Source organism: Malaya genurostris, chromosome 2 (assembly GCF_030247185.1).
Source record: "Malaya genurostris strain Urasoe2022 chromosome 2, Malgen_1.1, whole genome shotgun sequence".
Classification (NCBI taxonomy): Eukaryota; Metazoa; Arthropoda; class Insecta; order Diptera; family Culicidae; genus Malaya; species Malaya genurostris.
Genome location: NC_080571.1, coordinates 108,961,866 through 108,985,893, shown reverse-complemented (window position 1 = coordinate 108,985,893; position 24,028 = coordinate 108,961,866). Strand labels below are relative to the sequence as shown.

The window sequence follows — 24,028 nt, the reverse complement described above, 5'->3', positions numbered from 1 at the left end:
GTTTTTTTCACAAAAGCCATCAGCTCATTCGCAGTGACTCTACTTTCCTCAGGAACCAAGCTGTCTGATTGGTCAACCTCAGCTACGCTATCAGCAACGGCTCTTTCATATGGACTAACAATGTTAAGTCCTAAATTGTGAGAACACACAAACTGCTGGCCTAGCGCATTTGCCTTCTCTACTGGTGTGATTAAAGGTATTCCTTCAGCTGCGTCCTGGGGTGACATCAGAGGAGGAATAGGCTTCGGTTTTTTCTTAAGCACCTTCGTTAAGGACCAGAAGGGCTTTGAATGTGGGAGAATTTCTCGAAGCTTTTGCTGGAAGTTCCTGTTGCGAAGCTCAGATATCCTTTCCTGGATTATCCTAGTTAGGTTGTTATAAGTAGTCTTCCTATCTAGGATGCCAGTTCGTTGATACTGTCTCCGGTAGATATTCCGAAGTCGGATGAGTTTCTTGGTGACACTGTCGATTTGAAGAGAGGAACTCGGCATATGTTGTACTGGAACCGTCCTATCACGAGCGACTGTGATTGAATGCTGGAAGGAAGATAGGGCCGCATCGATTTCCATCGGGGAATCAAGTGGCAGATCAATATTAATATGTTGGTCGGCGATTTGTTGAAATTGGACCCAATCGGTGCGATAATAGTTCCTCCGAGGTTGAATAGGCACTGTTTCTGGTGAAGATCCCAACGTCAATATTACTGGAAAGTGGTCAGAAGAGAGCGCGTTGAAGACAACTGGAGAGCTGTCTATGGCGATGTTGCTGATGAATATATCCAAAATGGAATGAACTCCCGATCTGGAAAGTCGCGTTGGTTGATCCGGAGCGAAGATGTTGTATTGTCCAGCTTCGTAATCTTCGGCAAGTACGAATCCGTTTCGATTCTGTCTTCTGTTTCCCCACAGATCATGCCGTGCGTTCAGGTCCCCAGCAATGATGAATTTGTTCTGTCGTCGTGTGAGCATAGCCAGATCTCGCTTCAATGATGCACACGTACCATCTCGGAGATTGGTTTGTTTGGGGCAGTATGCTGCAATGATGATGATGGGTCCCATCGTCGTTGTAATCTCAATTCCGATGGCTTCTATGAGTTGCAATTTAAAGGCTGACAGAAGCCTGTGCTGAATGGATCGTTTAATGGCAATGGCAACTCCCCCTCCTCTGGTAGTTGCCCTGTCGAGCCTGTGAATCCTGTAATTGGAAATAAAAATAGAAATTTCAGGTTTAAGATGAGTTTCAGTTAAAATAGCAATATCGGCATTCTTCTCTTGAAGAAAGTCGGACAATTCAGCAGTTTTGCTCCTGAGTGAGCAAGCATTCCAATTTACTATAACCAACTCATTATATTGCATATTCGATGATGAATTTGCCTAAGGCGTTGATTTGATCTAACCGCGTTCTGCAGTTTCGTAGTTTTGTTGTCATTGTTTCAAAAATGACGATCAGTTGTTCAGCAGAAAATAAATCACCAGAGTCATCCTTTGCTTGTGGTTGATTATTGCCCCATCCAGGAGGGATTTTTGAGGAAGATTCTTTTTGTGATCCAGCGGCTGAATCTTTCGGAAATCAAAGGCTTTAGTCCAGCCTCCGACAGTGCCTGCTTTAGTTCGGCTTCCATCATGTCGGGTAGTCCTCGAAGTACAACCTTCATAGGTTTGTTGGCGGCAATATCGTGTGTGAAGTATTCCGCTTTCGTCTGCTTCAGATAGCATTCCACTCCTTTGTAGTGGTTCAAAGCCGGAACAGTTATTTTGTAGCCTTCAGTACATAAACGGATTGTTGCCTGTAGTCCTTTGCTGATCAGTGTGTTGAAATCCGAGCGTAGAGTTGGTGGGAAGCCCTTCAGGTAGAAAGGCGGCATTTTTTCCTTCTTCTGCAGTTCCTCTTCGACATCAACTGGCAGATCAGCATATTGGTTTTTACTCAGCAAACGGTCGTTCACCTGTACATCACTTGGTTTCAGACGCTTAGCATCCTTTGGATCCTTCTCGGATCTATGGCGGTTTTTACCCATAGCTTGGGTAGGTAGACAACTGCGAATAAAAAAATAAAACAAAATCGAAATTAGTCGTAGTAGGTTATTCGTCTATCCACAACGAGTGTTAGATGACGAATTTGATCGATTTTTGACCACGGTTCCCCTTTTATACGCAGTCAGTTGTAGATATGTGCCTGACTACCTTAAAATCGTCGTCCTTGCGCGAAAAAGCCAAGCAAAAGTAAAGAGTTTTCAAAGTTTGAGCAAACTTAATTTTTGAGTTGTTTGTGGTTATCTAACGCTGTTCAAAATATTATCCTAAATTCCTGATCATATTTTTGATGAAATGGGGGAAGAATTATGTTGCTACCGTTGATACAAGTCGAGATATTCACGATTAAGTTCTGCCCATTCTTCCATATGGCTAATTTTGAAAAGGCACCCCATAGTAAAGTAAGTCGTATTCACGACAAAATCATATTGGTTTACCCATGAATGGGGTATTTAAAGAGCTTTTATGGTTTTCGATCAGACGAGCTTCAGTGGATCTATACAACTATTGTTAGACAAATTTAACATAAGAGTCGAATATTAAGTAGTTCTTATGCAATAATCTTAGCTATAGGAAAAAAGTTGGGATGAAAGTGTTAGGAGTGAAGAAGTTTTCGGCAATACAAGGTGAGATGAAAAAACTGCAACCAACTTCAGACTGCTGTCATTTCTAAACCGCTCGTCCCACAGCTGTCAGATTTATTCTAGTGACAGCTCATTATATTATTTACAAGCGCACAAAAGCATTTTGGTGGGAATTTTTCAGAAAAAAAGTTATTTGTGATGGAATTCAAGTGTGATAGTGTGATTGCTTTGCATTTGGCTGGAAAACCACAAGTGGCTATCGTTAGAGCCCTCCAGCATTTAAAAGTGAATAAATCTTTTGTGTCTCGTACCATCGCTCGTTACCGTGATACTGGTAGCGTAGCCCGACGTCAAGGAAGTGGACGAAAAAAAACAGCAACATCGGCAGAAATGGTTCGAAAAGTGAAGAAGCGAATTGAACGAAATCCGCGTCGCAGTGGCCGAAAAATGGCTCGTGAGCTGAACATATCGCAATATGCCATTCGGCAAATATTGAAAAATGAGCTTGGACTAAAGCCATTGAAGTTCCAAAAAGTGCAAGATCTTACTGATGCGCAAAAAAAAGTTAGACTCGAGAAAGCTAAAGAGTTGCTTCGCTTGGCCGAAAGTGGTGAACTGCCGAATTTGGTTTTCTCCGATGAGAAACCATTCGTTATCCAGCAGTTTGTAAACAAACAAAATGATCGTGTTTACTTGCCAGAGAGGTCAGCTGAAAATTTGCAACTTCGGTTGGCCACCAGAACTCAAAAGCCGGCCATGGTGATGGTGTGGGCCGCCATAACAGCCGATGGTCGCTCGCCGCTCGTATTCATCGACCGTGGGGTCAAAATAAATGCGCAAATCTATCGCGAAAATATTTTGGAGGGAGTTCTGAAGCCCTGGGCACGCAAACATTTCGGCCGCAGACCTTGGACATTCCAACAGGACTCAGCACCATCGCACTCAGCACGCGCCACCCAAGAATGGTTAAGAAATGAGGTTCCTCGCTTCATTTCCACCGCACAATGGCCACCAAAATCTCCGGATGCCAATCCGTTGGACTATTGTGCCTGGGGTATTTTGGAAAGCAAGGTTGGCACTAAAAAATACCAAAGTGTCGATCATCTCAAGCAAGCGCTTCGCCGAGAATGGGACAAAATACCGCAGAGCCACTTTCGGGCAGCGTGTGATGGTTTCATTGGCCGTTTGAAGGCCATAGTTCGTGCCAAAGGTGGCCAATTCGAACAAATCTAAACCGATTCTCAAATTTGATGTTATTTCCGACATTTTTTGCTTTCATTCAATAAAATTTAAAAAAAAAATGAAAAAATTATGGCGTTTTACTTTGTTGCAGTTTTTTCATCTCACCTTGTAATTACAATGTGTTCAGAGATGATCGCAATTTACAAATGTCTGATAAGAGATCGGGTGGTGGAGTACTAATTGCTATTTCTACAAAATTTAATGCTGAGATCATAACCACTAGAAAAATTAAAGAATTCGAGCACGTATAGGTGAAAACTCGTCTGGCAGAGGAAACACATATTTTCTGCTCAGTGTATTTTTCCCCAAACAACACCCGTAAAGAAGTATATGAACATTCAGTAAAAACCATTCAAGCGAAGAGGTTGTGTTTCGATTGTACTGGCTCGTGAGTTAACGGCTGCTACCGAGACAATTCTAAGCTTCAGGTAGTTAAACTGCCCATAGCAAACGCAATATTCGGGGCGTTTCCCGACTGGAAAGCTAGCAACGAAGGCCATCCCGTTCATACGCACAGAGGTGTAGAGACACAGAGGTGCGAGAGCATAGAAGTGACGAGTCACAGAGGTGCCATCGCATAAAGGTGCGAAGACGAAGGGGTGCAAAGGCACAGAGGTGCTAAAGCAACCCAGTGCTGATCTACCAGGTACCAGAATTTGTACGCTGCGTAGGATCAAAAGAGACGGCATATATCGCGAGGTGCTACACTGCAAGCATCGCATTTGATCGCCACCAAGAGCAAAAGCACTGTACCTGGGGTCAGGTACAGCAAGTGCAGTGGTGTTCACAACGACGGCAGAGCAACTGAGATAGCAGTAAACGACAGAAGACTGCCAATTGGAAACAGCAAAAGACTGCCAATTGGAAATCGTTGGAAGAGCTTCACGTCGTTCTTCACGATAAAGGAACAGAGACATCAGCTACAAGGTAGATTTAATTTAATTTATTTTTTATTTCTTATATCTGAAATTTTACTAAACATAAGTTTTTATTTTGGTATTATTAATTTACAAAAAAAATTTAATGTAATGGATGATCTCATGGAAGATCATCCGAATCCGATTCCGGATACTAGTAAAAGTTTAAATACTCCGAGGGCTAAACATTATCCACAGGGTACCACTGGGCCATGGATAGTCTATCTTCGAAAAAAAGAAAAGATTTTAAACTTGATGCAAATTACAAAGGATTTGACATCACATTTCTCTGAAGTTAAAGAAATCTGTAAGGTTAATAGAGATAAAATTCGAGTTGTAGTTAACGACTTGAAACAGGCAAACGATATTGTAACCTGTAAATTATTTGCTATTGAATATCGAGTTTACATTCCATCGAAGGAGGTAGAAATTGACGGTGTTGTGACTGAAGCAAGTCTGACAGCAGATGATTTACTTAAAAATGGAGTTGGCCGTTTTAAAAACTCCATGCTTGAGGGAGTTAAGATACTCGAGTGCAAACAATTGTACTCAGCATCTATTGTCGATGGAAAAAAGTCTTATCGTCCCTCAGATTCGTTTCGCGTAACATTTGCCGGATCTGCATTGCCTAGCCATGTCTATATCGATAAAATTCGTCTTCCTGTTCGGCTTTTCGTACCGCATGTTATGAATTGCACGAACTGTAAAAAATTCGGACATACAGCTACTTACTGTAGTAATAAGTCCAAATGTATCAAATGTCAAGGGCCTCATAAGGATAATCTTTGCGATAAAGATGTTGAAAAATGTGTTTATTGTGGGGAAAGCCCTCTTGATGATCTTTCAGTGTGCGCTGCATTTAAGCTGCGTAAAGACAAAATGAAGCTTTCTTTAAAAGCACGGTCTAAGCGCACATATGCAGAAATGCTCAAAACGGTCATACATGTCTCCCCTTTGGAAACCGAAAACGGTTTTTCAAATCTTGCGGAGCCAGAGGAATCTGACTCTGACGGAAATAGTGAAGATACCTCGTTTGTCACTCCTCAAGGGTCTGTTAAGAGGAGATTAACAAACCACAAAATACCAAAAAAGACACCTAAAATTATACCTTCAAAAAAAGATCCCCGTGTTAAAGCTAAAAAGCCAAATTTAAAACCAAAAACTGTGCCTCCTGGTTTGTCAAATTCACAAACCAATCCAGGAACTAGCTCAAGAAAAGACAATAATCCAGTGGGCTCCATTTCACATTCACCAACAGGATTACTGAAATTTTCGGAAATTGTAGAATGGATTTTCGCTGCATTCAATATTTCTGAACCTCTAAAGACCATCATAACAGCATTCCTTCCAATAGCTAGAACTTTTTTGAAACAGTTATCAGCTCAATGGCCAGCTCTTTCAGGTTTTGTATCATTTGATGGATAATTTATCATCCGCCGCAAATGATTCAATCACTGTCCTGCAGTGGAATTGTCGAAGCATCATGCCAAAACTTGATTCATTTAAAGTTTTGTTGCATAGTCAAAAATGTGATGTATTTGCTTTGTGCGAAACATGGCTTACATCAAACATAGCCTTAAATTTTAATGACTTTAACATTATACGTCTCGACAGAGACTCCCCGTATGGTGGAGTGCTTTTAGGAATTAAGAAATGTTATTCCTTTTATAGATTAAACATTCCTTCGACTTCTAGTATAGAAGTTGTTGCTTGTCAAATAAACATTAAAGGAAAGGACATTTGCATTGCTTCGGTATATATTCCTCCAAGAGCTCAAGTTGGACAACGACAGCTTAATGAAATTGTCGAAGCCCTTCCTGCTCCACGTTTGATTTTAGGAGATTTCAATTCGCACGGAATGATGTGGGGTTCCGTTTACAATGATAGCAGATCATCTCTAATATATAATATTTGCGACAATTTTAGCATGACGGTACTAAATATGGGTAGCATGACACGGATCCCAAGACCTCCTGCACGTCCAAGTGCATTAGATTTATCTCTTTGTTCGACTTCAATTCGACTAGATTGCACCTGGAAAGTATTTCCTGATTTACATGGTAGCGATCATTTACCAATCATCATCTCAATTAGCAGTAACAAAGGCATTGCTAATTCAGTTAATATTCCATATGATTTGACAAAAAATATTGACTGGATTAAATACCAAAGTAATATTTCAAGTGTCTTAACTTCAATGGAAGAGCTTCCCCCACTTGAAGAATATGACTTCCTCGTTTGTTCGATTCTGGAGGCCGCAGAACAAGCCCAAACCAAACGATTTCTTGGTCCATCGTCTAACAGAAGACCTCCAAATCCTTGGTGGGACAAAGAGTGCTCAGATGCTAAACACGCGAAACAAAATGCTTTCAAGACGTTTTTAAAACGAGGAGGAGGAACTCCTCAGAATTTTGAAAAATTCTTGGTTTTAGAAACCAAGTACAAGAACATACTTCGGGTTAAGAAATGCAGCTATTGGAGACATTTTGTGGAAGGTTTGTCAAGAGAAACCTCAATGAGCACTCTTTGGAATACGGCCAGACGAATGAGGAATCGTAACGTAGGAAATGAGAGTGAGGAGTACTCGAATCGATGGATATTTGATTTTGCGAGGAAAGTTTGTCCAGATTCCGTTCCTACGCATAGCATTGTTAGGGAGTCTTCTTCAAATGATGATTCCATTGATAGCCCCTTTTCAATGATGGAATTTTCCATAGCACTCATGTCTTGTAACAATAACGCTCCTGGATTGGACAGAATTAAATTCAACTTGGTGAAGAATCTGCCCGACCTCGCAAAAAGACGTTTGTTGGAATTGTTCAACAAGTTTCTTGAGCAAAATATTGTTCCACCTGACTGGAGACAAGTGAAAGTTATCGCCATTCAAAAGCCGGGGAAACCAGCTTCCAATCACAACTCATATAGACCCATTGCGATGTTGTCCTGCATCAGAAAATTGTTCGAAAAAATTATTCTACGACGTCTCGACACTTGGGTCGAGACGAACGGTTTGTTGTCAGATACTCAGTTTGGCTTCCGTAGAAATAAAGGGACGAATGATTGCCTTGCATTATTTTCGTCTGACATCCAAATTGCCTTCGCTCAAAAGCAACAAATGGCATCTGTATTTTTAGACATTAAAGGAGCATTTGATTCAGTTTCCATTGATGTTCTTTCAGACAAGCTCCACCAACATGGACTCCCAGCGGTTATAAATAATTATTTGCACAACCTTTTGTCAGAGAAACGCATGCATTTTTCACATGGCGATTTGGCAACAATCAGAATTAGCTACATGGGTCTCCCGCAAGGCTCATGCCTCAGTCCGCTCCTCTATAATTTTTACGTGAATGACATTGACAGCTGTCTAGTAACCCCATGTACACTAAGACAATTGGCAGATGATGGCGTGGTTTCAGTTACTGGATCCAAAGCTATTGATCTGCAAAAACCATTGCAAGATACCTTAGATAAATTGTCCGTTTGGGCTGTTCATCTTGGTATCGAATTCTCTGCGGAGAAAACAGAGCTGGTCGTTTTTTCAAAAAAGCATGATCCCGCGCAACTTCAGCTTCATATGATGGGAAGAATAATCGAACAGGTTTTGACTTTCAAATACCTCGGGGTGTGGTTTGATTCCAAATGCACGTGGGGAGGACACATTAGGTATCTGATAACGAAATGCCAACAAAGAGTAAATTTTCTTCGAACAATAACAGGGTCTTGGTGGGGTGCTCATCCGCAAGATCTAATAAAATTGTATCAGACAACGATACTTTCAGTGATGGAATATGGATGCGTTTGTTTTCGTTCCGCTGCAAATTCTCATATTATCAAACTTGAGCGAATTCAGTACCGTTGTTTGCGAATTGCTTTAGGCTGCATGCATTCGACACATACAATGAGTCTTGAAGTTCTGGCGGGAGTTCTTCCATTAAAAGATCGATTTTGGGAGCTTTCATCACGCCTGCTAATAAGATGTGATGTGCTGAATCCCATGGTAATTAATAATTTCGAACGACTAGTCGAGCTTCGATCTCAAACAAAATTCATGACAGTATATTTTAACCATATGTCACAGGAAATCAACCCTTCAAGATATATTCCTATCCGTGTCAGCCTCCTAAATGTACCTGACTCAACTTTATTTTTCGACACATCCATGCAGCGCGAAGTGCGTGGAATCCCGGACCACCTACGCTCTATGGAAATCCCAAAAATATTTTCAAGTAAGTTCAGGCATATTAACTCTGAGAAAATGTTTTACACGGACGGATCGCGAATGGAAGAAGCGACAGGGTTTGGTATGTTCAACAATAATGTTTCGGCCTCATTCAAGCTTCAAGAACCTGCATCTGTTTATATAGCAGAGTTAGCAGCAGTTCATTATAGCTTGAATGTAATCGTCACATTATCTCCAAACCATTATTTCCTCTTCACAGATAGTCTGAGTGCAATTGAAGCCATTCGCTCAAACGCTGCTGGCAAAAATGAACCGTTTTTCTTGGGTAAAATAAAACAGTGTCTGAATGACATATTGAATAATAATTATCTAATCACAATAGTTTGGGTTCCGGCTCATTGCTCCATTCCAGGCAATGAAAGAGCCGATATTTTAGCCAAACGTGGTGCTATTGAGGGTGAAATTTATGAGAGACCGATTGCTTTCAACGAATTCTATAGCGCGTCTCGCCAAAGAACACTTGCCAGCTGGCAAGCTTCTTGGGATAAAGATGATCTGGGTCGGTGGATGCACTCAATTATTCCTAAAATATCGACAAAGGCATGGTTCAGGGGACTGGATGTGAGTAGAGATTTCATTCGTGTGATGTCCAGACTCATGTCCAATCACTACACGTTAGATGCACATCTCCTTCGAATTGGACTTTCCGAGACTAATCATTGTGCTTGCGGCGAAGGTTACCGCGATATTGACCATGTTGTTTGGACATGCGTGGAGTTTCGTGATGTCAGATCTCAACTAATAAATTCCTTGCGTACCCAAGGTAGACTATCCAATGTCCCAGTTCGCGACATTCTTGCTTGTCGTGACCTTCCATACATGAAACTTCTTTATCATTTCATTAAATCCATTGGAGTTCCAATTTAAATTTTATTTTATGTTAAACTGTTTTCTCTTCCATGAGTTCAACCAATAGCCAACTATAGGATATTGAATATAAGTGGTGAACTGATACAAACAATCCTGAAATAGTTATAAGATCATGTACAAAATAAATGTATTTTATTTAATGTAATTAAAATAGCAACTCGCTTGATAAAAACAGTGTTTAGATTAACTAATGAGTACCAACATACTAATATGATATTCGAAATGTATTAGGTTTAAACTACTATGTATTGTGGATGCCACGGCGAAGAAAAACTTATGTATATTGCCTATGAAATAAACGTATTTATGAAAAAAAAAAAAAAAGAAGTATATGAAAAGTTTTTCCAGATTGCTGAAGAAATCATAACTAACCTTTCGAAGTGAAAGTACACATTTATGGTGACTTCAATCAACGTTACATTGACTTTTTCCCAGACTCAGAAAATGAGAGCATCCTACTACCAGTGGTAGGAGAGAATGAAATCCTCCAATATATCTTTGATTTGATCATTTTCAGGGAGTCTAATGTTGAAACTTATGTGGAAATGTTTTATAAGTTTATTTGATACTATTAATAATCAGGTACCTTTTAAGAGAATCAGACGACGACTTAACTATAAATATCCAATATGGTATAAAGATAACATTAAAAATCTAAAAAATCGAAAACAGAAGGCCCATAAAAAATATAAAAGAGACAGTAGTAGCGTCAACTTAGTAACTTACTTACAAACTTGTGATCAGTTGAATCTGGCAATTGAAATCGCTTCCGAGGAGTACTATTCAAAAACGGAGAGTGAAATCAAATCTTGCCCGAAGAATTTCTTCAATTACGTAAAACAAAATCTGAAATCTAATAATTTTCTCTCAAAAATGTTTTTCATGGGTAAGACTGCTGACAACTCGGAAGATATTTGCAAATTACTTCCAAGAAACCTATACTACGTTTTCCGAAGAGAATCGAGACCGTGAATATTTTAATTTCTTCCCTGAACATGCTTGTGATATTAATATTCATCACATTAGTGTCCAAGATATTATGCAAGCGCTCAATAAATTAGATATCTCTAAAGGTCCCGGACCTGATGGAATTCCTCCCATATTCATGAAAAAACTATCGTTAGAACTAGCCACACCCGATTTACCGATTTACAAAAGTGGAAAAAAAATTCAGATGTGTGTAATTATCGAGGAATTGCAATTATCTCCTGCATTCCTAAACTTTTTGAAGCGATAATCAATGAAAAAATGTTTTATCAAGTTAAAAATAGAATCACTAATATTTTTTAAGGGTCGCTCGACTAATACAAATTTACTCGAATTTGTCAATTACTCACTGGCTGCTATGGATAAGGGTAATTACATAGAAGCTCTCTATACTGACTTCAGCAAAGCATTTGATCGCATTGATATACCTATGTTATTATTCAAACTACAAAAAATAGGAACTGGTCCTGAACTACTCAAATGGCTTGAGTCGTATCTGACTGATCGTCAGCAAATGGTTCGATTTAAAGGGAGGATATCCAACCATGTCTTAGTAACCTCAGGAGTTCCACAAGGTTCTCATCTAGGCCCTCTCTTATTCATTTTATTTGTAAACGATATATCTCTTATTTTAAAACACATAAAAGTGTTGATTTATTCCGATGACATGAAGCTCTTCCTAGAAAAAAAAGTGAGGTAGACAAGGTGGTATTTCAAGATGAAGTGCAAACGTTCCATGTCTGGTGTAACAAAAGCCTTTTGAAACTAAACGTCAATAAATGTAAAGTAATAGCTTTCAGTAGGAAACAAAACACACCAGATATCACAATTAAACTAGGCGAACAAACAGTAGAAAGATATATTAGAATTAGAGATCTAGGAGTAATTTTAGATAAAAAGTTGACTTTCATCGATCACTATAATACGATAATAGGCAAAGCTACACGGAAAGACCGAAATTAGCATTTTGGCGAAAAAATTAGTTGATTTTCTGATTTTAGTTAGTTATTTTTTGAGACAATCAAAAAAATCTTACTTTTGCTAATTTAGATTTTTTAATTCTAATTTTCTTAATAATAATAAAATATTTGTTGAAATGGCTATTTTTTTAGTTGAATTCACCAATGAAACGTGCTGTCATTTCTTAGCTAAGGCACGCTTCATATCCATTCAACTAATTTTTTAGTTGAATTAGAGAAATAAAACGTTGTTTTCAACCAACATAAATGGTTGAATTGGTTTCTGCAATTAGCAGCTGTATGGCGCTCGTTAGCACCGTAATGACTACTAGCCACTAGATGGCACACTACTACCGAAAAAAATTTCAGTCGCGGTTATCTTTTCTATATTTGCAGGTATAAATACGATGTTGTATTGGAGAAAAAGACATAAGCGAGACATAAACTTCTTTTTGAAAATTTTACTTCTAAATCGCTGTTTTCTTCATTCGACTTCGCGAAATCGACTCCCTCACTGAAAACTTTGAGCACTCGGAAAACAAAAACCGAATACAAGTAGTACACCGGACGGCGTAGCCCGGAATGAGAAGATACAAAAAAAAAAATCATTTGACGTGTACAATTAGAGTGCAACATTCGAAACTCACTTCACTGTTTCGCGTAAAAACATTATTACGCACAATCGCTTTAACTGCGCACAAATTCTGAATAAATACACTTTCCACTAACAGTTTACGGCATTTTTACATATCGGTTTAGAAAATTATATAGGGATATATCGTAACACATGCGAAAAACATCTAAACAATTTGCGAGCAGTTTCAACAAGACTGTCCCTTTTAGCTTTTTAATGGATTGTTTTGCTTTGACACTGCTGTCCTTCAGTAATGACGGTGATAGATAAATAGAATCAAAGTTTCTGATTTTAATAACGAAATTAGTTGTCAATGAGAATTTCGTGTTGGATTGAAATATTGCTGGTTTGTGTCCAGAATATTCGCCAACTAAACACTTTCTCTAAAAATAAGAGTTTTTTCAGCACAGTAAATTCTACATTTTAACTAATTTTATAGTTATTTTGGAAATTTTGTTGTTAAAATCAACTAATTCAAAAACAGTAATACGAATTAGGCGCAGAGCTAATTTCGGTCGTTCCGTGTAATAACATGCTTGCATTTATAAAACGCTTCAGCTATAATTTTTGCGATCCTTACACGATTAAAACATTATATATTACCTACGTAAGGTCTATACTTGAATATTGTAGCATTGTTTGGTCCCCATTCTCAATCACTCACAAGGAACGTATAGAATCAGTTCAAAAGCAATTCCTATTACACCCAAACCTCCATTTACGTAACTTATATATGTATAACAGTTCGGCTGAAAAGTTCGTATCGTTTAATAGAAACACACATTTTTTTGCCAAAATTCGTTTTTATTATTCAACATAATTGCCATCAGAGGCGATACAGCGATTATAGCGATCTTCCAACTTTTCGATACCATTTTTGTAGTACGATTTGTCCTTTGCCTCAAAATAGGCCTCAGTTTCAGCGATTACCTCTTCATTGCTTCTAAATTTTTTATCAGCGAGCATTCTCTTGAGGTCTGAGAACAGGAAAAAGTCACTGGGGGCCAAATCTGGAGAATACGGTGGATGAGGGAGCAATTCAACAGCTCCAAACACTTCTCAGAATTATCAATTCGTTGTTGTTTTTGATCGATTGTGAGCTCACGCGGCACCCATTTTGCACAAAGCTTTCTCATATCCAAATATTCGTGAATAATATGTCCAACACGTTCCTTTGATATCTTTAGGGTGCCAGCTATCTCGATCAACTTCACTTTACGGTCATTGAAAATCATTTTGTGGATTTTTTTCACGTTTTCATCGGTAACAGCCTCTTTTGGACGTCCACTGCGTTCATCGTCTTCGGTGCTCATATGACCAGTAAAAAATTTTGCAAATTACTTACGAATTGTTGCTTCGCCCGGTGCAGAGTCTGGATAACACTCATCAAGCCATTTTTTGGTATCGTCGGCACTTTTTTTCATCAAAAAGTAGTGTTTCATCAACACACGAAATTCCTTTTTTTTCACAGTAACAAAAGTAGCTTCACTCAAAATGCAATATCTCACAAACTAATAATCAGACAGCTGTCAAATTTATACACGTATCTGTTGAAGGTTGGTACTAACTTAAAATGGTATGGATTTAATTCTAGTGGCGCCCTCTCATAGAAACGATACGAACTTTTCAGCCGATCTGTTATATGAATTAATATAAGTACGCATGTGTGCAAATATTTGTATTTTCTAATACATATAAATATTGGTGAAGTAAAAGTGATCATTTATATGTACAAATATATACACATATACGCAAACGAGTGAGTGTGTAAGCATACATACATACATATATAAGGTTCGTAAATGGAGGTTTGGGTGTATTTGCACTCCGTAAGTTAGGTTTGGCAAGATTTCCTCTACCTTCATACAAAGCTCGTTGCATGCTCATTGACATCCACACACTAGAAGAGCGTCGATAACAATTAATGGTTTCATTCATACATAACATCGTTACACATCGGGTTGATTCATCTGGACTTCTGCCTAAACTTAATTTTTATATACCTTCCCGACAATTACGAAACCGAGCTATATTCTATATAAGTCATTATCGTACCAACTATTCTAAATTTGGCCCATTAAATCAAATGATGTCAACTTATAATAAGCATTCCGGAGCAATTGACTTTACAATGACGACAGCCCAGCTCAAACAATATTTTAATTCAATACGATCTAGGTCCTAGAACATAATGCACATTAATGTTTATTTTAGAAAATATCACACGTGTTAAAATGTAATCAATACAATGTAATGGTCTACTATAGTTTGACGACAAATAAGTAAAAAAAAAAGAATGGATACTGGTAGCTACTGTCGAGAAATAAGATTAGGGGAATCTTTTTCACCAGGCCGATACTATACCGTGATCCAACAGATATATTCGATATATTTTCAAACTTAAAAGAATTTATTCCTTGTCCCGATAGTTAAACGGCTTAAAGACACTGAGTTAAAATAATTTGAAGTCAAATTTAATGATTGCATGTCGAATTCAAACCGCAGAATTTTTTATAAGTATCACTGAAAATTTATGAAAAAATCTGTTGGCTAGCACTATTAGTTGAATGGCCCTAAACGTTTTCGTTGATCTAGAATTAGCCTAATCTCTGTCAACTCGTTCGATAAGGCACAAGATTCGCTCTTTGGCTGTATCCGAACATGCAGGACATTGTCAAAACATGCAAACTAACGCCCAGAAAAATGCGAATGTGAATCTGAAAATCCAACTGATCCAACTGACAATTCATAATCTTATTTGTAAGACCAACTCAGACTTGGTATTGAAAACTCAATTATCAAATGGCGACTATAACCTTTTTTTCTCCACACATATTTGATCCTGTTCTTGGTGAAGGATTTACAGTCGTTTTCACCTGAAGTTGCAAGTTAGAAGGAAAAGTAGTGAATGAGTCTTTGTTATTCTTGACCTTAGAATGTTATTGTAGAATATTTGGCATCATTCATAGAGTGAGTTATAAATCTTTTCGGCAAACGGAATTCTTCTGCGTTCATCATCCGCTTGGAAGTGCAGTATAATTTATTTATGCTTATCACAGATGGCCATTTTCTTCCTTCCTTAGCTAGAAAATTATATGAAGCCAAAATTGTCAAATAATGAAAAGAACGTATAATCTAAGACAATTTGTTTGGTTTTCTAATTCTTAATAGAAACATATTCCAAAAACGTGCTTAATCCACCTAGCAGTGAGATGATACCTTTTTTTTATCAATCCGCATTGTTTTTTGAATGAATATACCACTCTTCGGTGTTTCAGTTTTCATGACATTATTCTAATGTCCGTCGTTTTAAGTGGCAATTTGAGATTTTAATCACTCATTACTCTGTAATGTCAAAACTGCAAATCGGATCGAATTTTAATCTAAAAGTGTAACGATCGATTAAACATTCCATGATATGTCGAAATAACTTCCACTTTAGAATTTAGGCTAATTTAATGTACTTCCAAAGCCGGTATTCAGAAACCAGCATAGCCCAAACCGATTCGTATGGCCATATGACGAATAAATTGCAATATTTTTGAGTTCAACTTTAAAGCTTTTCGGGAATGTCATCTTCTATATCGTTTTGAATTTTAAAAATTCATCATCCTATGATTCCAGAATCGTTAGTCAGAATTGGATAAAATTGGATTTATTTTTATTTGAACTTTTGTTTCTGAAATTCGATTTGGATTTTTCTGAAAAAAAAAAAAACGATTGAGCTTTGAGAGACGATTCGATACAGGAACCGGAATTCGAAATTCGGTGTAGCCGAACTCAGACAAATTCACCTGAGATGCTGTATAGTTTACATTTGTTTCAAAATGTTTGAAAATCAATGTAGACATCTTTGAGGAATCGTAGTGCGAATTAAATTTTTGGGTGCCTTCCGAAACGAAAACTGAATACAACCAAAAATAAAATAAGTTTACTTGGTTATCGACTATCCAAATCTGCTAACCCGATAAACCTGATTAATTAAGGTGAAATAGACATTTTTATACTAATCACCCTGTATCTCCGAAACCGGAAGTTGGATCTGACTGAAAAAAACAAGATGTTTTATAGAATCTTAAAACTTTTCATTTGAATCTTAGATAGTTCTTCGATTTCATCTGAATCTTATATCGGTTCAGCCATCTACGAGAAAATGAGTTACACAGTTTTAATTTCGTTACACATATCATCCTGTAGTTCCGGAACCAGAGGTCGGAAACGAACATAATTCAGGAATCTTGTTTGGGAGTATACGACTTTTCGTATGAATCTGAGTTTGTAGAAAACGGTTGAGCCATCTCCGAAAAAAATTGAGTGAAATTATTTGCCACACACGCATTTGCTGATCTCGACGAACTGATTCGAATGGTATTAGCTGTTGTGTTCTTGCAGCATTTATTGCTGTAAGTAGTTTAAATCAACACAATTATGGAATCGCTTTCAACTCGAAAATTCTGCCATCATTTCGTTTACATATGGCATATTCGAACGATTATGTTGCCTAAAACGAACCATGCTGAAATCGGTCCGAGGCAAAATATCATGCTGTACACAGTCTTTTGGGTACTTAGAAACAAATGTATGTAACAGTAGAAAAAATCGTTTTTTATGTTGCTCCCAAGCATTTCTTTGCCAGACAGCGCTCAAAATTTCTACTGCTGGAATAAGGGAAAAAGTCGCTTACACAAAAATGTAGATATCTCCGTTAAACATGGACGGATTTTAACAATCTATGGCTTGTTGGATAGGTATTACCGTGCGGAATCTAAGTATGAAAATATATTCTGTTTTCAAGGTCAATTGTGACAGATACTGAAAAAAACTGAATATTTTGACATAAAACTTCGTATAACTCAAAAAGTAAACATCCGATCTCAAAACCATTCAATAGCGTTCTGGGTGACGGGGAGACCTTTCATTTGCTACTAGTTTGATCAAAATTGGTCCAGCCATCTCTGAGATCTCGACCTCTTAGTTGACAACACACATACAGACACACACACACACACACATATATATATATATATATATATATATATATATATATATATATATATATATATATATATATATATATATATATATATATATATATATATATATATATATATATATATATATATATATATATATATATATATATATATATATATATATACAGACACACACACACACGGACATTTGCTCAGTTCGTCGAGCTGAATCAAATGATATATGACATTCGGCCCTCCGGGTTTCGGAAAATTTTTCTAAAGTTTGAGCGAATTCAATACCTATTTTATACTTATAAAAAACCTGCATTAATCCACCAGATTTTTTTTACATATTCTGTGTCACCGAGAGAACCTAGTCAGATTATTTGACATATACACATACTAAGCAATGTCTCAACCAAGAGTGGCAAACACTCGCTCATAAGATTCGATTTTTTCTATTCATCAGCTCACCTCATGATTTACGATGCAATCCGTAAAATGATGGTAAAGATGAAACTCATCGCTGATCTAAACAAACACACTCACCTATACAGAGCACCGCTGACATCAAATTATAATGGTGTTGATGGTTCTCAGTTTTCATTTCATAGCATTTAACTCTCATTACTAGTTTTAAGAAGTGAGTACTGAGTTTGGCATCATCGGTGAGTGTATGCTTAAACCACAGAGCTGCCAACACAACTTCGGTTTTGTTTTTGCTGGAACTCAAAACGAACCCGAACATTAATGTACGAAAACAAAAGTCGAACTGTAGCGTGATGTACCGTAGCGATTGAATTTCATGTCTCGAGCTAAACACAACTGGCTACTGGACCGAATGCGTTTTCCAGCATACGAGAACATGTCTTGAGAATTGGATTGAAATGGCATCGATTCAAACGTTGGCCGCCCATAGCAACTCTGGTGTCATAAGAATCTGATTCAATGTGTTGATGTACAAACACATCAAATCACAACTCACAAATCGTCTCTCAGTGGGTTCTAATATTTGATTTGCACTCAGCGCTCATCTGCTGATTGCTTGACACCAGAGATGTCTATCTCCTCTGTGTGACGAAGAGCAAGCAAAATTTCTCCCCTCGCACTGACAACTTCAACGAGAGCTCTTCTCTTTCACATTTATACACCACTGTTGTGTAAGTGTGCACGCATCATGAGTGCGTTTGTTTATTTCCTTTTACCTCTTCCACTGAATCGCACCAAAGTGCTAGAGCATTAGCTAATAAATTCTCTAAGGTGGATGCAGATACTTTCACAGAGGTGTATACGCCGGTGAGCACTCTGCTGTATGGTTTTCGTAGATGAAGCGTGGACACGCAAAATCAGCAAAATAAAACAATTTATCGTAAAATTTTCGGTTTTCCTTGCAAATTTTTCATAGCAAGGCCAGATCTACTCTCTATTAATTGAAGTTCACAGAAGTGTTCGCTCAACATCACGCGCCAGTGGTCACTTGGGTGTATTTAGAAAATGGATATGATAACTTGTTCATAAAAGGCGTCTGATTTGTAATACTCGAACTGTATCTATAAATTCCTAATAAAATGTTTCTGTTTGAATATCTGGGTAGCAGGCTACCGAAAGAGACAACCCAATCTCTAGTATGCCGTGCTGATATTTTGCTTTCTAATCTTTAGGCAGTCGACTACCGAGAGAGAAATATGTGGATTTTTCAAATGATACAAGCTAGCCGTGCAATGGTTCTGTACGCTAAAAATCAGCTGCAAAGTCTGTTGAAACAGAATGATCAAACTTCACACAAGGGATGTAAAACCAAGGCATTACTAGGCTTCACAATTTGAAATGATGGTCATTTAACTATAAACTGTTGTTATCAAAAGAAATTCAGACTACTGCTTGTTGTTCTATTTATCAGACAGATGCCGTGAATAAACATGAAAAAGACATGAATACAGATATGTATACTCGATTAGCGACACCCAACGGATACTAGTTATCCTACAAATAAACCATTGTATTACATACATATTCTGATTGTTACGGAGTCCGTAGAAAATTTTCTTCTGTTGTTGTGGCTTCAACGCAACACGCTTTTTCACTAAGCCGCTAGCATCATTATCGCAAGTCAGTAGTGTTCCAAATATATGTGAGCTTGTCGAAAACCCCACCCATTTCGGCCTTCGACCCAACACATTCTATGTATTTGGTAAATGTTTTCTGTTATTTGGAACGGATTTCCACTTTTTTCAGTACAATTAACAGTTTCCGAATTACAGCGATTTTAAGAAAGTCTTGAGATGAATTGATTTCTTCGTTAGGACAACATAAATGGTTTGCTAAGCTTTATCCAAATAACTCCAAATATCGATCGTAAAGTCTGATGATGCGTTACGCATTTCTGTTGCTTTGATAGAAAATATTTCCTCTCAAAGATTGACCATAACTAGGTTAAAGCTGTGGTAAAACATATAAAACGATATAAAATAATATAATAGAAAATTCTCTAACGCGAATGTTATGGAAATTTTATTAAAATCAAATCAAACTAACCAATGATAACCGCTCTTTTTTTCTTTTTTATTTCCAGGACACATAGCCGGTGGCACCGGCATGCACCATAGAGGAACTCCGGTCCTGCGAGAGCTAGGTGCAATTTGTCAGTCGGAGATTGTTCCAACGCATGTTGCTATTCGGGGAAGCTGTGAAAATGTTTACCAAAACTAATCGCGACATTCGTTTTTCAAGTGTAGCTAATGGTGAAGACAATGATAACGACAGTAGCGGGTATCAATTTTCGAAATGTGAAACTAAACTGAAAAAATACAAAGTGGCAACCTCCGATGTGGGCTCATCGGTTTTATCGGTGATTAGTGATACATATAACGAAGTGAACGAAAGCGCAAATACTTGCAGATATTTCCTATAACGATAGTTTTTTTGAACCGGTAATCGGCGTAGTAGTGCTTAGTGTGTAAATAGAGTGAAGCAGAACGGTATCTAAGGATCGGTGTGTAGTCAAGCATACGCAAAAAAAATAACGAAATAGCTTTTAGGTCATACTCACAAATAGTGCTTCATTATTATTTTATTGAAAAGCATTGCGTACCTAATAGCGCATATTGAACGTTGAACGGGCATTTGAAAAACACAGAATCTAACTATACAAATTATTAACCAGTTCAAGGCTAACCAAATTGTGAAATACGTTAGAAATCGTATTTCTTGTCACGGCTAGGATATAACCAAAATGGCCGATATGCCTGATTTGTCTCATCTGACACAGGAGGAGCGCGCTATAATTGAAAATGTTATGCTACGGCAGAGACAGGAGGAGGAGCGGGAGAATGAGATTATGCGGTACGTATTTTATAACATCTTGCTAATAGTCTATCGATTTGGATAGCTACGACCTGGATTTAGACTTTAAATATTTATCATAGACATCCGTTGCAAATCTTGAAAGCATTGTATTGTGGCAGCCTTGTGCAAAGAATTTTTGATTTTCAAGCACTTTGAACATTTGGAGGCTGCTTTATGTAATGTGAAATAATATTTTAGCAGAGCCTTGTGCGATTGGTATGGTGTATAGTATTGATTGAACCATGAAATCAATTTGACTTCAATTCTTCATATTTTCTAAGAATTTCCATCAAAACCCATCGCAAAAAGATTGAAAAGGAGAGCGACTAGAAAATTTTTAAAACTGAAACAAACAGATTTTCTTCAATTCGACAGTCCCACGACAAAAGGGCCTACCTGCAAATGGCAGTTTCTCTTTGATTACTCTTTCCTTCACAATTTACCAGATGGATTTTATATTTGACGTCTTACTGTTCGCAAAACTTTCAAGTTAAAACTACAGCTTTCGATTTATATTGGAAACTTTCATCAAGTTGCAGTAATATAACCGTAATTATCAAAAGAGAAAGTAAACAAATAGAGGCTCTCATTTGCAGTTGGGACCTTTGACGTGATACTGTCGAATTCTTTGAATATACTCTCCAAATTTTTGAAAATTGCGCTTAACGTGCCCGGGTTGGCAAATCAATGCGCATGGCGCTGGTCTTTCAAGTCAGTTGTCGTATGGTCGATCCCCGACCTGGAAGGAACCGTAGTGTCAGTAAGATCGTAGCGCCAGCCATAAATGGTTCTGTATGCTATGAATCGGCTGCGAAGTCTATTGAAACAGAAGGTCAAATTACACAAAAGGAATGTAATACCAAGGCTTTGCTATTACATGACCATGATTGAGTAGATCTTACGCTTCAGGTTGGCCCACCAATTCTCGACGTGACGCAGCTGGTGTTTCACCGACTTGGGTAGCACATCGATATTCAGCCGCTCCATCTCCTCCAATGATCGCTTCGAGTAGAGGGCCGACGCAACATCCGGCCAGAACACCGAGTCTTAGCCCTTATGGTATTTCTTGATAAATGACGCAACTTCCGGCAAGCATTCCGTACAATAAATTTCCCCGTTCACGGCCAGTTCGGAGCGAAAGAAGAGCGATTTGGACATCCCCTTCTCGCTGATTGTCAGCCACAGCAGCACCTTCTTGGTCGACTTGGTCTGTCACTTCGGAGCTCACTTCTTTCGTAGGGTAAGTAAAAAAGAGCCAGTCGTTGCTATCCAAAAATGAGATAGGTCTTGTCGTCGTTGTTTTTTAAAGCAAACGTTGTGAGAAAGTTATCCGTACACCACTAGGTGTATTAAAAAAGGTTCTTGTATAACTCGTTGTTATCGTCTTCCTTGAATGAGAAGCGTTCTCATTGCTATCTAACGAATCAAACGAGGGTAATGGTTCGCTATTCACGCTTTTTGTTTTTATGGCTGTCACAGAAGAACTGGGATTGTTTGTGGTCGGCGTAGAAGAAGCACCGTTGTCTTTGGGGGTGTATGTTCAGTTCCTGTTCAGTTTTCACAAGGCCAACCGTATTGAATAGTGTTTCGACAATATTGGCAAGAGCCATCTCATTGTCGTAGGTGACAAGCGATTTACATAAAAACCTTGTGTCTTAGCCGAAAGTCCTATAAGAAGGTACGGTTTTCGTAAGAGCGTGCGTAATAAACGATCACCATTCAGAATATCGGGGAAAAAGCTCTACAACATTTCATTTTCGATGGAAATAATCTCTCCGTACTGGGACATATTATTTCGAATAAATTGATCGCTAACTGCACGCACTCTTATGGCAATATCTTCCATATAATCTGGGTGATTGATGTTTAACGATTTGAATTGTTTCCATCTCGTTATAAAACTTGATGTACACAACATTATTTGTTCTGTTCAGTTGAATCAAATGCAGTTGTTTGAAATCTAGATACATTTGTTCTTCAAGCAAAGCTTCAGGTTTTCATATCGAAAGTCGATTTTTTTTTGTGGTGAACCTGGTTTCGGTAGCTTTTGTTCATTCTAACATAAGGGGTTTTCCATTTACCTATGAGAACTGCTATTATGATAAGTTATAGCTTTAAGTGATTATGTATTATATGGATCATTATAATCTTTTGAAAGAAAGGAAAAGTATATATTGATTGAAGTAGAATTATTTATTTCTACTTAAAACATGAAATTATATTTTGAAGTTCTAAACTAGGTAAATGCTTCTGTTTCAGGTGCTGTTTTGCTTCAGTAGTCATTTGTCGATCTGTGCGTCTGCGAAAATCTTTGTTTCCGTTAGTTGCGAAGTTCAAGAACGGCTGCAGAAAAGATAGTTGCACTGATTTTCATAAATTAGATTCATATAAAACAGTTTTATATTTCCAGGGGTAGTTATCAAACTACATTCGGGTCTAGTTTTCGGTTCTGATTAGTGGTGGGCAAAACGGATCAGGGTTATTTCGTTGAAAGCCATTTCACTGAGAGCCGTTTCACTGAGAGCCATTTCGCCGAAAAAATAATTTTGTCGAAGGCCATTTCGCCGAATTCGTCATTAGGCTTAATATCGTAATTGGAATTAATAAAAAAGATCAATAAAAAATGATTATGTTTACTCCCGTTTTGTTGACCTACATTCGTACTTCTGATATGATCCAGAGACTAGAATAGTTTTTGTAGGTTTATTCATGATGCTCAGATCGGAATTCCCAAAATAACTTGATGACTTTATTAGTGTACATATCAGGCAATTATTTGCGGTACTTTCCGATAACTGTATGCAGATGGAAAAATATATAATGCGGCTTCACCACATCGTTTTGTTCGTATGCTATCCGACCTCGCTACCGCTCCTTCGGACCTAACTGAAAAAAAGAAACCCAGCTTTGAGTAGACTGGGCAAAAGAGGCGGTTACAGGTTTCTTTGCAAGAGGCCGCCGCTTCCGACGACGGGTCGACGGCCAACTCAGCTGGGAACGCCTCGGCGGCCAACTCAGATGGTGTCGCCTCGGCGGCTTTGTGCCGTCAAGCCATCTTGGCTTCGGTTATGTAGCTGCGCCACATGCGGAGATATAATAACAAAAAGATATTTTTGACCCTAAAAAAATTACCCTTTCGGCGAAATGGCTTTTTCGGCGAAATGACCCTTTCGGCGAAGTGACTATCGTTTTTCAACAAAGAGCTGTTTTTCGCTCAATCTTCCAGAAGGACTAGTCCTTT

At 38.0% G+C, this 24,028-nt stretch overlaps 1 protein-coding gene across 7 annotated transcripts in view; it reads left to right on the top strand.

Moving 5' to 3' along the window:
• The window catches only part of LOC131428555 (regulating synaptic membrane exocytosis protein 2), a 146,688-nt gene that overhangs the window by 10,435 nt on the left and 112,225 nt on the right, over nucleotides 1-24,028 (top strand). For all 7 annotated transcript variants that reach the window (XM_058592595.1, XM_058592593.1, XM_058592599.1 and 4 more), the window contains exon 2: nucleotides 20,015-20,784. In XM_058592595.1, coding sequence (XP_058448578.1) covers nucleotides 20,675-20,784 — 110 coding nt within the window. In that variant the 5' untranslated portion in view covers nucleotides 20,015-20,674. The remainder of the gene's footprint in view (nucleotides 1-20,014; nucleotides 20,785-24,028) is intronic.